At 43.4% G+C, this 16,826-nt stretch overlaps 2 protein-coding genes across 2 annotated transcripts; one reads left to right on the top strand and one right to left on the bottom strand.

Annotated features, from left to right (window-relative positions):
* Positions 1 to 82: 82 nt before the first annotated feature.
* On the bottom strand, positions 83 to 4,183 carry LOC126871813 (uncharacterized). The gene is made up of 2 exons (XM_050631080.1): positions 1,028 to 4,183; positions 83 to 704 (listed from the first exon to the last, which is right to left on the bottom strand). Exons 1-2 carry the CDS (start codon positions 1,454 to 1,456, stop codon positions 321 to 323), a joined length of 813 nt encoding a protein of 270 aa, XP_050487037.1. The 5' UTR covers positions 1,457 to 4,183; the 3' UTR covers positions 83 to 320.
* Positions 4,184 to 4,445: 262 nt separating this feature from the next.
* LOC126871802 (short stature homeobox protein 2-like) lies at positions 4,446 to 16,238 on the top strand. Its single transcript, XM_050631054.1, has 4 exons — positions 4,446 to 5,655; positions 6,849 to 7,226; positions 13,434 to 13,667; positions 13,917 to 16,238. Exons 1-4 carry the CDS (start codon positions 5,358 to 5,360, stop codon positions 14,276 to 14,278), a joined length of 1,272 nt encoding a protein of 423 aa, XP_050487011.1. The 5' UTR covers positions 4,446 to 5,357; the 3' UTR covers positions 14,279 to 16,238.
* Positions 16,239 to 16,826: the final 588 nt, after the last annotated feature.

Below are 16,826 nucleotides of genomic sequence, written 5' to 3'. Positions count from 1 at the left end.
TAGCTTCGCGCAATTTTTGAACAACTCCAACAGAACACCTTACAATGTGTATTGTAACTTGTAACATTTATATGTATATATTTCACGAATCTTAATTTATCTTGGAAATACGTTTTTCCAGACTGCGAATATTATTTTCTTATAACAAATTCAGATCGTGTTTACGTTTTCTTTATTCCTCGATGATGTGCTTAAGTGAACAACATTACAGATTACTTCTTTTGCACACACGGACGATTTAAATATACATTACACGAAAATTCAGCATTTTATTCAGTTAATAGATTCTTTGTCATGCAAAATGGATTCAACATTGTCGATCAGGAAGAAAACGGCGGATAATAAGACATGTCTTTCTGTCTGATATACATTTTAAGCTGCTCTATTCTACTTCGCTTTTGGACCATTTGATCTAAATTGGCTCCAGTATCAGGCAATTTCTTCTGACTTGTTTGGGTGGATTTGAGGTTCTTCGGTAGTTTAGCTTCTTCGACCGGTTGTTGTCGAAGACCTCCATAATAATTCAAGTCTCTATTTATTGGTGGAAGAACGTCTTTCGATTGAATTCCTAATTGACAACTGAATGGTCTTCTTTGTCTTTCTGGAGGTCTTAATTCTTCGTACGGAAGACTATACGGTTTCAATCGTACATCTTTGTCAACTTTATACATTTGCATATCAAGGGCCATGCGATTACCCGGCATCTAGAAATTAACAAATTGTTCCATTAAATTTATTTCTTAATGTAAAGTCGTATTACGAAAGAATTTTATATATGTAACTCATATCATTTATGGTTTTTCAAACTTTCATATGTTTTAAGATTAACAACTTAATTTTATCGATCATGCGAGGGTACCTTAATTAACATTCGTACGGATAATTGTTATCACGCAAGACACAGAATATAAACCAAAATGAAAGCCCTGCTTTGAAGTATTGCACGCAATTAATTTTTCTAAATTATCGACTATTAACTGACTATTAAAAACCTACTTCCAAAAAAAGAAACAAAATTATTGCTCACCGTATAGGAAACATCTTCCATGATTTTGAAAACCGCCGCTTTGGGTATCTTGTATCCTGGTGGAGATTTCGGTTGTGGTTCGAAGCAAGAAGATACCGAGCATCGTCTTACCGGTTCTGTATACAAAAGAACATCTCCTGCAGTCTGTCGATATCTTGGATCGCGCAATCTTGGATCGCGCGCCCTCGTCTTTTTTCTCTCTCTGTGGGCCAGTCTACAAGTACATGGATCAGGCCAGAGTCTCTTAGGGCTTGGACCGAATATCGTCTCCCACCAGATCAATTTCTTTTCTACCGGTTTCTCCTCTTTCTTACAATTGCTTGGCTTTTCTAATTGTTTCTTAGAACCAAAAAATTGTCTCTTCGATTTTTTTTTCTGTTTATCAAATTCGAGACACTTTGAAGGACAACCCTTGCAAACGAGATCCATACGAGGTGGCAAAGGTCGCGCACAGTTGCCTACGGCGGGTTCGACCGGTTGATCCTTCGATTTTCGAAACCAAAACGCTCTGATGTTCTCCTTTAGCACAGATTGTATTATCGAAGGACCATTCAACAATGGTCTCTGATATCTGCTATCCTGGGAATAGTAATTCGTTTATGCATGCAACCTTGTTGATTCATTTCGTTAGAAACTAAGCTCAGCTAACTAAGCTAAGCTAAGAAAAGCTGTGTTAGGTTGTGGTATAACCTATGAATTCTCTTTTTCGTATCTTCTCTGTTATTAATTGAAAATGATACCTTTAACGACACTACACTGGGAATTTGGAACTTGGACCGGAAGGATGCCATGGCGAAAATGACTTTTTTTTGTGGACGGAAATCGTCCTTTCGTCCGTGTGTGCGTTACATCGGAAATTTAGTCTTCCAGAACGTGAATGAAACAAAGAAATATCGATGACATTGGGCACGTGTTGTTAAAATTTCTTTAAGACGAATATAAAATCTATCGATCGATATTTCTGTCATTCGATTGAAATTTGTCCGAAGATTTGAGTCCATGGCGAAGGTTCGCTGTAACGAAATGATAAGCAAGCTTTTATATGATCTTTAATGATAAAAAAATGATAAATTTTAGGACATAATCGAATGTAGGAAACGAACGATTTACTCGAATTCCCGCTAATACCGATTCGATTTCCTTTGATCGTCGACCGTTACCGGTTACCTATGCAAACCCGTGAGTAACCCCGTGGAACGGGTCCTGTTAATTCTGAGAGAACAGCGGAATTACTGATACTGCCTATGCAAACGAGATCAGTAGCACCGGAAACGTCGATATCGCGAGCATCCACGTATCGATGTACCGCGATGGAAAACGACCAAGGATAGAGAAGAAGCAAATGAAGACCAAGAAGTGAGTATACGTTGAAACAAGCCAAACAGAGGTGAAACTGGAAGCTTGGCGGAGACGCAACGGAAGATTTCGAAGCGTTTGCAAGCCGCAGATTGATTCGGCTCAACCGAATCTCTGGTTTCGTACAGTATGTCTTATAAATAAATCACGCGCAAGTCAAGTCAAGTTTGTTTTCGTAAAACTAAATATCAATCGCGTATTCTAATATTAAAACGAAAAAAATGTTCAGCAAACAGAATCGATTCCGATCGATTTATATCTCGATTAACATTGAACTTTGAAAAATTCTCATTCTTTGATCAAAAGTAAAATAAAAGTATACCTTGCTACGTTATCGCGTAGAGACAGAGTAAATAGAAAATGAATGAAATAATTCACGATACGAAGGTTCGATAGAAAGACAATTATTATTACACCATGAATAGTAAAACAAGCTGTCGATTAGTCGACGATTAAGGATAAACCAGTGCAAACAAGGACAAAAACACTGATTCAACTCTTCACGCGATATTATCTGAAACTGCTTCATCGCTTCGCTAATTCCTCGCCCTAACATCATCCCCATACCTGAACGATGCAGTAAAGACGATGGTGCGCGCAGCCACCACGACATCCCCTCCGCGCGAGGAGAACATATCCCCAACCGGCGATTTTCCGGCGGCGAGTCGCGGTGAGGAAGGGTGTTTACTCAAGACACGACAATTCATTACGTAATTGAATTGAATGAGGCCTCTCTCCTCCTGGCCTGTTTCCCCACCGCCTGTATCCCTCCTTCTCTCACCCTCTGGGCTAAGGGTAATACAGCACGTGTAGAAACGACGGTGGTTGCGCGTGTGCGGCTCTATTTAGCCAGCCAGAGAAGGCTGGATGGAGAGATCCATCCATCCCATGGCCACCACACCCAACGAACATCCACAGAGAGAATTCGGCCCGTGTCTGTCTCGAAAACGCTCGCTCGTAGGGGGGTAGCTACCGAATTAAACGATTAGTTAAACTGATTTCGAGTTAGGCGAATGAATAAGTAATCGGATTTCTCGTTAAGGTAATCGCATTGCGCCCTGATTGGCTCCGTCTGCCTGCGTTATAGACCGTTCCCCTCTCCAACGTTTCTCTGTAGCCTGGCTTCTCCCTTCTCTTTGCTCTACCAGCCTCTTGTTATCTTTCTTGCATGCGTGTTAATTCTCTCCTCGTTTCGTTTCTCGCCTCTCTCTGTTCCTCTATACCGATGTTGGTCGGTCTCTTTCATCCTCTCGTACGCAAGCGTCATTCAATGTCGCTACAAGTCTCCTCTTCCTGTCTGCTTCCATCTCCGTTGTCCGACTCGCGGCTTCTTTTTCCGTCTTTCGGATCCATTCACCTGCATTTGCTGCCTTTTATGATATGTCACCGGCTCGATGACACATATGTGTCTCTGGATTGGTCGGCGAATCGCCGCTATGTGTTCTTTTTTGTGGTGGTTGATCGATGATAATCGAATAGACGTATAAGAAGAGACTGAGAGTTGGACTCTAGTTGGTAATAATTATATATATTTTAATCTGGAACTACTTTGGAAGTAACTCTCTGTTGCATTTGATTTTGGAAAAGATTCTAGGAGTAATTTTTATTTGTGTATCAACCGCGAAGAATCTGCCGTATCCTGAAACCCCCATACTTACGACGATTCTCTTTATCAATGATACTCTGATACATTATGCTCCACTATTTCATTGTTACCAGCATTTTCTTTTCTTCTACGTTTTACTCCTGGCAATCAGGTCAGATTTCTTCCATCCCCGTTGGATCTCCCATCTGTCAGCTCGTTCCTCTCTGTCCATATCCGTCCCAACGTTTCACGGGCCGTATTTGTCCAAGCAATTACATTCCCGAACGCAATCCCATTTAAATATTGCCGAGTTTGGTAGCGGCAAACACGAGACACGACGCGTCCCGGCCTCGCAATTCGCTTGGAACGCGGCTGGCCTGCCAAAAGGGCCGTTACACGTCCATTTCGATGTAAAACGTTGCCACGCAAATATTTTCGACTACTCTTCAAAGTACCACACACGAGTTCTCCATCTTCTACCTAAGATTTAAGATCGCTACCTGAATTTCAATTTTGTTCTGTGAACCTTTTACCTTCGAAGGTCGAAAAGATTCGACACTTTGAGTGTATAGAACGTCGTAGAGCGCTGGAGATAAAAAAGAAATAAAGAGATCAACCTTCCTGACCATCGTTACTTATATACTTAAATTTCTATCCTTTAAACCAGTGTTTATTCGCTCCCCCTACTTTTCGATTAATTAATATATTCCAAGCTTACCCTTTAAACCCAGTCATTGACGATTAGAGGTCGCTTAAATTCTGCCCCTTTAATCTAATCTGCTGGCGTTTTTCGAAAAACTTTCCAAACTCATCCCTGTTCCTCGTTGAAAGACGTATCTCGACAAATCTATCAAGAGTAAATCATTTTAAACTGATCGTCATCCTTCAGAGCAGTCGTAGGCTATCACGGCATAGACGTCATCGACGGGAATCGTGAGCGTGCATCGTTTTCACCTAAAACTAGCATCCACGGGGACGAGAAGCGTGTCCTCCAGGGAGGAGGAATTGTCCCGACGTCACCGAGGGTGGGTGGTTGCGAACGAGGAGCTCGTAAACGTGGTGGTCGTCGAGCTACACACACTACCAGCCATCTAGAGCAACGGAGAGAGGAACAGAGCGAAAGACGTGGGATAGCCAAACGCTGGCCAACGTAGGCAGCTCGGCCATCGGTAGGTGGTAGTTTGCGCTTCGCGGGTGGAAAAGCGGGCGCAAATGCTAATGAGCCTCGGTTTACGGGTAGTAGCCGGTGGTAGAGGGGGCGAACGATCGAAGGGTGAGAGGAGAAGGGTGTCGAAGGTCGATGGTGGTCGACAGGGATGCGGAGAGGAACGGGAAGGCAAGAGGGCGTAGCGGAAACGCCTACGAGCCGCTCGATTGGCCGGCGTCCGAATGGCGTCCTGGGGGACGCGTGGCGTCGCGACGCCGACCGTCAGCTACCACCGACCAGCCACCTTCGTGCACCCCCTTCGGTGCTCTCGTCCTCGGCGACGAGGTCGACGCGAGAGCCGCGTCGTCGCGCGAGTCTTCTCCGCGAGGATGGAGCAGCTCGCCCAGTTCGTTTCCAAGAGCTTCGACAACGCGGCTGGCGAACACGCGCCATGCAGAACAACCACCGAACGACCTCCGTCCGCGAGGATCACCCTCAGTGTCGCGCATTTGCTCGGCGATTCTGCGGAGAACGATGGCAGTACGTCTTCCTTATTCTTTGGAGGTTTACTTTTACATCCCTGGAACCTCGTCTGCTGGTTTACGTGTATTTTCTTGGTGGATCGGTTTGAGATGGTTGTCACGTGGTTCGATCGTGGTTGAGTTTCATGTGGCCGCATAGTTGTGAAGTTAGATATGGTTGTCCGTGGTGATGGAAAAGGCGAGAGGTTGTAGTTATGGGAATGTGAAGATTGGTCAATGGAAGTAGGTGGTTTGTGCAGTTTTATTCGGTTTGTAAAGGTTGATGTAACAGTTATTTTTTTTGAGGAGATTTTGATTTGAAGAAGTTACCAAGTCGTATGATATATATTTATTTCTTAAGAAATCTTGATTCTCCGATGACGATCATTGTGCGGAAAGTTTACACGTAGCCAAACTTCGTGATTTCAATTTTAGTTTGACGAGGGAACGAATGAAATAGACGTTTAGGTGTTAAACAACGTTAAGGAATTAAACAAAGGGTTAAGAATGCAAATAGATGATGGTAAAATCTTCCTTTCCCTTGAACAGCGAAGTTTCTTGAACAGAGAGAAAAAGTCAAAGAAATATTCTGCGTACCTTTCTACCATCGCACAAAGTTTCAACAGATCTCTTTTTCCTATTCAGTGAATTGATAATCAATTGATCCTCGTGCACGATTCGCTTCCCACTGTTTGTTTCCAAGAATATCGCGAACGTGCGCTTCATTCCTCAAAGACGATGTCAAACAAACTGTTCCCACGGTGAATCTTGAATCCTCAATTTGAAAGCAGACTCTGGGAAATATAAATTTTACACTTGAAATCTACATCAGGAATTTCCAAGAATCCTTTCAATATTCTCGAATAACAATCTCTTGCGTCTGCTTATGGCTGTCTTATATTACTTAATCGTTCGTAATATTTGCTTCTAACATTACGTTAAGATTAACCAGTCTTGTCTCGTCAAATCTAAACACGCAAACGAAAATTTCCCATCGCTGATATCTCTTCTTCCTTTTCTTCTTCACTTCCCTAGTCAAAATCTTAATTCGTCCTAACATTCGGTAGATGAAACGAATTTCTGTCTAGTTCTTACTCTTTTAATTACGACTACGAGAATATGAATTTGTATAATTCTACTGATTAACGATATTTGTCTGAAGAAGAACGTAATGAGGTGTTCAGACACTGATTTCTGGCAATGGTTCTCCAGATGTCGGTGCAGGGACGAGCGAATCCGCTCAAGATCCATCGAGCGTCGAGGCGAGCAGCGTGGATGAGCCGCCGTCGCCGGAAGGCCGCCTCCAACCGGAAGATCTCTCCGTTACGACCAAGAGCAAGGAGGCGAAGGACGTGGTTAACACCGTGGACAGCCTTCCGCCTCTAAAGACGCCGGAATTAAAGCTCTCCGTAAGAAAATTGCTAGGATGCAGTCCGTCGCCACCACCGATTTCGAGAGATCGATCAGCTAGCCCCGAAAATTGTGTCGAATTGAAAAGTCAAGCTTCTAACGAAACGAAATCGTCGGATTTGAAGCTACAGTCGCAGGTTTCGAGGTCTTTGATGCAGGGACAGGAAGAGAGTACGAAAGGTAACGTTGAATATAAATAACATTATATAGCCTTTTAACTAGCTTCCCGTATTTTTTAGTAATTCATTTTATTCGTGTCGTGCTAAAAAGTGTTGACATTGACATAGAAATTAATTCTGCTACGTCATTTGTTTTTCGTGCCTCGAGTTTCAAGGAAATATGAAACAATCATTGGTCTTAAGCTTTAAATTCCTCGAGATTTATTTACGGCGATTCTGTATTTAATTCGTTTTTTTCGTTGCTAGAAGAAGAAGAAGAAGAAGAAGAAGAAGATTGTCTCGTTATATTATTATTTGTGTATAATCTTGCAAGCTGTACAAAGATATTTTAGTACCTCCCATGGTACGACTGGTGTTTTGAAGGATTCCAAAGGACGTTTCTTAATTCGTTCTTGTTTCGATAGTAAGAAGGTCAGGAACCTCTGGACGAATTCCGTGGCCCGACACGTATCGTCGGAGGGTTCGATCTTCGTTTATAATTCAGCACGTCGTCCAATAAAGCTCAGAAGTGATTGGGAATAGCTGACCGTTCACAACGTAACGATCACCGACCTCCAATTCTACCCACATTCCAAGTCGACTTCAATAACAGCCGTTCCCCGTCCACCACTTGCACTTTTTCTTCTCCTCCCTCCTCGCCACTCTCTTTTGTCACGTCTTTCCATTGAAATCAATTCCCCTTCCAAGAATTTTCTTTAAACTCTAATCTCCCTTGATTGCATTCTTTCGCTACGAAGAGAGCAAATTTTAAAATAGTCGTATAAAGATCAATTCAGTAACATTATCTTAATTTTCTTCGTTTGAGTTACGACGATCATCGATACGGTTCAATTTGGGGCTGAGATTTGGGATAAACTTGATAACATCGAACGTACACGTTGAATTGCTCTTGCAGAGCATTCTGCGAGGATGCGGAGAACAGTTGACGTTTCTCTTAAAAGGTTAACACTGCTTATCTAGTCCTTGTGCTTATTTCGATTCAAGCAACCAGCTACTGTACGTTTTATCGCGTCTTGTAGCAAGATCTCGACAAATTTTGCTTCAACCTCTACGACAAATTCTAACATAGCCAGAATCGTCGTGTTCGAAAATATCCAAGAGACACGCGTCTGCCAAAAAACGCTCCAAAATCCCTCAGAAAAAGTCCAAAATTCACTTTCGCGTTATAAATCTTGGAGTCTCGTAATTTACAGCACGTCAAACGATCGGTGACAGCGGTCACAGCGGGCAACAGTAGGAGAAGGATGGTCGGTTGGATAAAAAATGCAATCGACAAGCTGGACGTTACATACGCGCGGATTAAATTGGATCGAAAGAGGACGGGGCACGGTCGGCTATAGCGAATGAAAATCACGTTTAAAAACTGACGCGTTCAAGTAACGCCAACGCGGATTCCTCGCCGCGATAACTCGGCGTCTATTGCGGCCGGAGCTCGCATGAATTTATGGTTTAATATGCGGCCCGCCGCGTTAGTTGTGTACGCCCCCTAACACGCGGCTCTTTTGCTTCGCAGAGGGTGGAGAAAAGGGAGGAGAGCAAGAGTCCGTATTCTCTCTCTCTCTTTTCGCTGCTCTTTTCCGCCTGTATCTCTCCGGGGCCCATAACTTTTCCCGATTAAGCGCAAATCAAAAAGCAATCTGCCCGGCCGGCAGCCATCAGACGCGCCCAAGTAAAACCATAAATAACCGCGAGTTGAAGAAGCGGCAAAGGATCGGAGGAAAACTCGTTCGACTCTTTGGTTTCTAGAAAAAGCTGCAGTAGCGGGTTGAAGGCTCTTATCTTTCGTGTTTTGTAGTTCAGATTCGAGCGATGAAAGTTTCGAAGGTGTCGTGAAACTCGAGTTAAAACGAGCCAACGGAGTGTGGGTTCTGATTTGGAAACAGAATTTCAATTGGAAATCTCAATTCTATCGGATTTTATGGATATGTATTCAGAGTTATATTGTAATCTCGGGAAGATTAGGATAATAGGATGTATAAAAGCGCTAAAGTTGATAACAGCGGAGAACAGAATTTATTCGATCACCCTGATAAATAGAAATAAGTGAACAAGCTAATCACGGCAGCCACTTGTGAAAGTCATGCCTCGATGTACCGATATACAGGAACTTCGTTCTCTTATTTTCGAAAAAAGACTTTGCGAATAGATGAGAAGAATCTCCGTTCCAAGTTCAAATTACCAGACTATCATTTCGAAATTCATAGAAACCAGAATTTAATTTTCCTTGCACATCCAATTGCAGTAGACGCGATTTCGCGTGGCGTGCGACGTCCAAAGCAGACAGGAGAATGGAAACGATATCTCACGACTTACGACGAGGAACGACGGGCTGCATGACATAACAAATATCACTGAAAGAAAGTGGTCTGTGTCGTAGTAGATCACTACGTTTCTCGGCCAGCCACTTAGCCTCGTTTGCCGTCGACCTGACCCGTGTCCTCGCGCACGCGTTTCCTCTGCAAATGGCCATCGCCGATGATCCTACCGCCGTTTCCGCTTGACCCCTGGTCAAAGGTCGTGCATCGATGTTTACGGCCCCTAAGCTCGTAAGTTTTTGAAGCATGGCTATGGTTGTTAGAACGTTACTGGAATTCTCCCCGATATTTACAGTACAACCCTTGGTTACACCCTGGTGAATCTTCATCGAGCAGGTTTTAGCTGGTCGTGAAATATAAATGACACTTCGATCGATGATTTGCGCAGTCTAGAATTACCTACGTGTTATGTCATGCTAGAAATCATCGAGATAATTATCCACGGACTGTGAACTGGGTGGACGAATCTCAATTTAAGTTTCATTTCTTCAGTTCCAACCATGAGAATATGAATTTACATTATATAAACATTGGTAGTCTTGTTAATCTTGTCCGATTGTTAATCTTATCTTTAATCTCTTAATACTCTCCTCCCATAGAAACTTTTATAACGAGTAATCTGTTTAAAATAATTTGAAATCAATTCCTCCCTAAATTTGTCTACATAAAACAATCGCTTCTTCCATCCATAAAAATCAAAAATAAAATGTTAATTTCTTGAACGTTAACATCTCTCCAATATTCCACCTCTTTTTATGAAAAGAAGAATCTTCCTGCGAAACCTCTTTATCCGAGACAAAACAAAAAACACAAATCTTCGACTATTTCTTGCCAAATTACTTTCTTGCCAAATGATTCACGGAAAGTTTCACGGCTGCGTGCCATATGCAGTTACAACGTGGACGCGACTAGCGAGGGGGTTAACCAGGATTGTCCCGACGCTTTTATACGCCTAATGGCTGCGATATCCCGACTCGTTTCGCGAGGGTGAAAAAATACAGGGACCCGGACACGATCGGCGAGCTGGTGCACGAAGGGAGTCGAGGGTGGTTTGACTGGATCAGGCCAAGAGGGCAGCGCTCTTAGTAATCGAATTAGCGACCCCTCGTGTCCGAGTGTGATTGCTTCGGGTTTTCCAGGAGGGTTTCGCTACTAGCCACCCTCCCTTTTTCTTCTGTTTCTCCAGTTTCTCTCTCGTTTCATCCTTCTAGCATTGTCTTCCCGATTACGGCAATACGATATTGGCTTTGTTCGAACAACCAATTCGCACCTACGATTCGCTTGTTACCATTTCTAGACTCACGTTATTCGTACACGGAAAACTTTCTCAGCTTCTATACTTTTGCAAGGTATTGTTATTGCTATACCTATCAATTCTAGACCATCATCGAGTCATATCCAAACTATCACGAAGCGGCGTAACGCTTTTAGAATCTCGTCATTCTCGCGGAAAGATGCAATTGTAAACTGGAAAGTTCGTGGAAAGAACAGATCGTCCATAAAATTGTTGCCCACAGAACTAATAAACTCGTAGCAACGAGTCGTAGACTCGATATCGTTAAAACGATCACAACAACACGGGAGACAACTAGAAACGCAGACAGGCTAGAGGGGGTGACGAAAACCATATAAACTGGTGGGGATAGTTTGATGATGAAGGGGCGGATGACGGGAACGACAACGGGTCCGGAAACCACGCGAGTTATTTTACTAGGAGGGGTTTTAAACCGCTGTACATATGGATGCGGGCTTCGCTCTGCCTGGCCTCCGATTGGATTACGTAGCTATGCGTTAATTGATTAAAGCGCGATACTGCGTCCTTGTAATTCCTCCTCGTTTTAATCGGAACACGGTTCCACACTTTATTTTCTTTGTCCATCGATTTTTATTATTTTTCGTTCGTAATCCTCTGTCTTTCGAATTCTCCTCTGATGTCCTATTTTTTAAATGTCTCGCTTTTGCTTTTAAACTTTCGTCGCTACGCTTTTGCCTCCGTGTTTGTAATTTATCAGGCAAAACGAATGGCGAGCTTGCAAATATTATCAGTGTTTGTTTTCAGTTAACTGCCGCGGCTAATGAGAGGGAGGCGCGTTGTTTTGCTTTAGGGAGTGGATCGTTCTGTTGCCCGCCGGGGAGGGAGAAATTGACTGTAATCGATGGTAATTGACTTTGAATAATCCTACTAATCTATCTAATGAATTCTATCGATAACAGTTACGTTTACTTGCACGTGTAAAGACATACAAATCCGCGATCTATGGTTACTACTTCTTTGTGCCTTTACGTGGCTATCGTAAGGTATGAACAGGTAACGAGCGTCCTGTGTAGATCGTTGACCGACCAATTGAGAAACTAAAAGCAGACTGGATTTCCAGACTGCGTATACGTACATATATCACGGTTTGTACCATCTTTTAAGTCTTTACATAAGGAAGATATTTTTCCTGGCGAAACCGGTTAAAACGTTCGCTCTGGTACCTCTTGATCGCAACATTCCACCATTCGCAAAAACTTGAAATCAACCGTTCTGATCCACTTGCGAATGCTCAAACCGACCCGACGAGCTTCAAAATCTTCGTCAAACATCGTTAATGATCGGTACAAACGTGCGACTCGCTTAAGATCCATCTTTACGGAGGTGGAAATGTCGACGGACAGATGCAGAAAGGCCGAGAGGGAGTGATTAAGGTGGCGCGGTGAAAGAGGGAGAAACTAAACAGTCGGATAGAGGGGTGGAAGGGTAACTAACGATCCCGTACAAGGCTGCGTAGCTCACCACTTTGCTAAATTATATAAATCACGTCCCCTTCGTCAAGGGCTCTTACGCGAGACGCTTAATCCACCCCTCTAACGCCTCCTCTGCCTCTGTTCTAGCTACGGACCTCCTTCTGAGGATCTCCCATCGGCAACACCTTCGTCGGAGTTCTACTCCGTAGTTACTTTGCATTAAGCAGCCATTAATTAGATCGCACGCCCGTTAATTATCCCACGGCCGTCTCTTTAACTCGTTGCGGCTCTTTTGGTGCCAGGGTCTTGAAGCTAGTTTTTAAGATCGTCTCCGGGATGACCGGGGAAATTAGCGTCAGTTGACAGGGAGAAGATAATTAGTCCAAGGTTGGACCTTTCTTCGAGACGATTCGGTCGATTAAGGTGCTGACGCGGAGGATGCGGTTATTTTGTGAGTTAAATTAGGTTTGAGCGCCTGTTTTACGGGCTTCTTTTTGGAACGTGAAGACTTTTATTGGTCTCGTCGGTACTTGGAAACATATTTCAAGGGGTGCGAATGCAAAAACACTTCGTCGTCGTTCGAGGTTGCAACTTTGGATTTCCCTTATTTCTTTAAGTCTCCTGGTAAACAAGCGGTTATGACTGCAATGGAATAATAATCGAGACGTGTATTTTTATCGAATTTCAAAATCGCGACAATTCGTCTCGACTTATGTTAATCTGCTTATTGAATGGGGAAAACGACTCGACTTTTTCGAAGAAGCAGAGAAGAATATGGATTGTACAAGAAGAAAGAGACATAAATCGTACTCCGAGGAGACGCGTCTCTGATGTCGACTAATCGGAAGTTCTTCTCGTCGTGTAATTTGAATAAGATTCTCGTAAGGGGAAGGAATTTATGTTGATGCCGGCCAGACCGGAAGAAATGACCTGTGAACGATTCGCTGAGATTAATTCTGAATCTTCTCCTGACCGCTTTTGCTGTTCTTGAATTAATCCTCGTAAAACATCTGACTCACCTAAGTTTTCTAGCTCCACTATCAATTTTTACATCCGTATAAATAATAAAAGAAGACGAAATAAAATTACGAAAAGTACAACAAACGGTTGCATCGATCGTGTGTTGCGAATTTGGAAGCTGACGTATTTTCTGAAATATTTCCTAGGATCGAACTGCCGTAACAGCGGAAACGGAAACGGGAAACAGAGAAGATCTCGAACGAATTTCACTTTGGAACAATTGGCTGAATTGGAAAGGCTGTTCGATGAGACGCATTATCCTGACGCGTTCATGAGAGAAGAACTGAGCCAGAGACTCGGTTTAAGCGAGGCGAGGGTTCAAGTCTGGTTTCAGAATCGACGCGCCAAGTGCCGCAAGCACGAGAGTCAATTGCATAAAGGTGAGCTACAATGAAGAATACGATCAAGCCGATAGATGATCGTTTGCAAAACAGCCAGCTAAGTGTCCTAAAAATTTTCTCTAAATTCCTCATAAACCTCGCACAGATCTTCAACGAAAACCTCACAATCCTATATCCTACTATAGTATGGGTAGATATAAGTTCCCATAAACGCACAAAGACACTTGCAAACTAATTATTACATATACTTATATGTAGGTTTGGCAGTAACAAAAAGGTTTGATGTAGCAGGTGGAATGGTGCTGGCTCCTCGAAGTCCGCCAGCGACCCTGGAACCGTGTCGAGTGGCGCCGTACCTGCCGGCCTTGAGGTTGCACCCCCCAATGCAAGGTGCCGGTGGCAACATGACCACCGCGGCAGGTTCTGCGTTCGACCCAGCTGTCCTCCATTACGCGGCAGCCGGCGGTCTTTTCTGTCTTCCACCACCGCCGCCTCCGCCACCGACGTCCAGTCATCCGCACCCTCATCCCCTGAGTTTGGCGGCTTCGTTGGCTGCGGCCGCAGCACGTTCCAAAAATAGCAGCATCGCGGATCTGAGACTGAAGGCCAGACGACACCAGGAAGCACTGGGACTCGACAGGCCTGCGTAAAACGAAAAAACTCCGACTTCGAAGTCGACTAACAGCGATTGTCGCTGTTTCCTTGCACGGTGGTGAGTATGGTATCGTTCAGAGAGTTTCTCCGTATGATTCGTTGGGTTTCGAAGTTTATTCGAAGATCATTTCGACGATAGGAAGCGTCTTCGATCTTGCAGAATATTTTCTTCCATTTACTTTTTGGCGTGGGAAGTAACAGGGGTGGTTTGGAGGGGAAAAGTTTGAGATCGGATAAAGTAGATTTCTTTTGGAATGGTGGAATTATTTTAGAAGAATAAAGTTGATCGTAGCCGACTCACCACCGTTGTGAAACTGTGCAGGTGAATATCGATTCGTTTAGAGTATTTGGCAAGCACTTGACTTCTTGGTCGTCGAGTGTTATCAAGATACTCGCTTCACGTATTCAATTTTCTAACAATAACGAAGAGACGTTCTTTCCAAGTAAATCATCTTTCATTCTTTTGTTTCATTTAATTCCATTACACCTATCGTAGCTATTTTTTGACGATTTGGTGAAGCTCTGCAAAATCGTGATGCAAGGATACTCGTCAGCGAGACAGCTGCATCAGTTCGTGTCCGAGAAGTACAAACGGAGACTCGATGTGTATAAAGTGAACAATTTCCGGGAGAAGTGTGTATTATACATATAATATAAAGTATTATACATAAATATAAATAGTCGAGGGTCAGTAGTAGCTGGGCTTGGAAATAACGAGTCGGTGAGAAGTTTCATCCGTCGGAACGGTCGAAATTTCTCATTCCGAGACGAATAAATTCTTTGTATTTCGATTTCTATTTTCTTCGTTGAACCACGAAGTGAATATCAACGAAATTCTGAAAATGCATGGAACGATGTTGTAGAATGATGGGTGTGAAAAATTCAGAGATTTCGATAGGTGTCTAGCGTCTCCAGGCGATTAAAACGAATTCGGCGATGGCGTGTTGAGGATACATGATTGTTCTTGAATACATGATTGTCACACTGTATACTATTAGCTTTAAAATATATAAACTTAAATCTTGTGCGAGTCGTGGATCATTTATTGCTCATTATCCTGACCTACGACGATTTTCCAATTAACGAGTCTAATCAAAAACCTAATCAAAAAGCAAAAGAATTCTTCCGCTTATTTCATATCGAACCAACCGGGTGCAATGGATTCTCCTAACGCGAAAACAGCATCCTAAATCGCGAATTCTCTGCTTTCTCAGCGTTGGTAACGAGCTCGTGCTCAAGCCATCCAACGACAAATCGCGCGTCCTGGAACCACCGTCCAAGACATAATTCTTAAGGATGATTCACGGCTGGTTGGACAGAAGGACTTTTGGTAGCCGCGATGCCGAAGCGCCCCCGGGACGCTGGCCAGTGGTATCGTCGTCGGGGCGCTAATGCAATAACGCTTTGGTACGCGGATAAATCAAGTCGGCCGAATCGTTCCACCCAGTCCTGTGCCATCTAATCGTGTTACCCCTCTCGTCTCCCGGGCGCCATTACAACCCATTACATCTACCTCCTGCTCGTACGTTAGAACGTTACTTCTTCAAGGTTTCTTTCATTTTTTAGTCTCTTTGCATCTTCTGTAATATCTTTTTGAACACATTGACGATTTTAGTGGCAGAATTCTATCATGGATCGGTTAACACGATCGTTTTCGTTCGACGGAGAAGAAGATTAAAGAGAGGATTTGCTAAATACTGGAAACAGTAAAAAATTGTAAAGTTTAATATTAGATTTTTTTAGATACTCAACGAGCCGCGTTGTTTCGCCGTTCGTTAATGTATTTTAATAGGAGAACTTTGGAAGCGTTCGTGTTTTGCAGGTAAATCAAGCGGGCGAATCAGTTGGAAACGCAGCGTCGCGTAATCGCGTTAGCCGGGATTCATTCTGGACGCTCCCGAGGGCGTCGTTATTGTCCTATCCGTGCGCGTTCGGTCGTACCGTTGCGAAACGCTACGCTCGCTCGATAGAAGCATCTGATTAAAAAACAAAACGACTCCGGAATTGCTCGACGACTCGGTTTTCAAACTATAATTTCGCCCAGTCCAGCTAAAAGCTTCGAGTTTCAGTTGTATCTAACGGATCTAACAAATCTTTCTTTCAACGATATATGAAACTACCATAAAGAGAGAGAGAGAGGGAGGGAGGGAGAGACTACCGGCAAAGATTGCGTAAAAATGATCGATTCACCGTAAAGTGAAAAACTTGTATTGGAAACGTACCGGTAAATATTGAACGTACGAAAGCATCGCTTCTCGCAAACGGATCGTTGGACACGGATGATCGATTCAACCGTCGCGATCGTCATCAATTCAACCAGACGAATTGTCACCCAACAGAGATTTACGCCAGGCAATGACCCCTCGATTCCCTTATCGTGAATAAAATAAAGCTCGTACTCGAGCAACGAAATGAATTTCAAGGGTGTATAAGAGGAAAAAGAGGGTAAGGGAGAAGAAAAGGCGTTTCGTCGCTTATTTTAATCCGAGTTTAAAGAACTCTTCTCTTTCCCGCTGCTCGTAAATTGGCCGTCGTTTGTCTGCC

This window comes from Bombus huntii, chromosome 12 (genome assembly GCF_024542735.1).
Source record: "Bombus huntii isolate Logan2020A chromosome 12, iyBomHunt1.1, whole genome shotgun sequence".
Taxonomy (NCBI): domain Eukaryota; kingdom Metazoa; phylum Arthropoda; class Insecta; order Hymenoptera; family Apidae; genus Bombus; species Bombus huntii.
The sequence above is the reverse complement of the archived record's forward strand: the minus strand, read 5'-3'. Positions and strand labels throughout refer to the sequence as shown.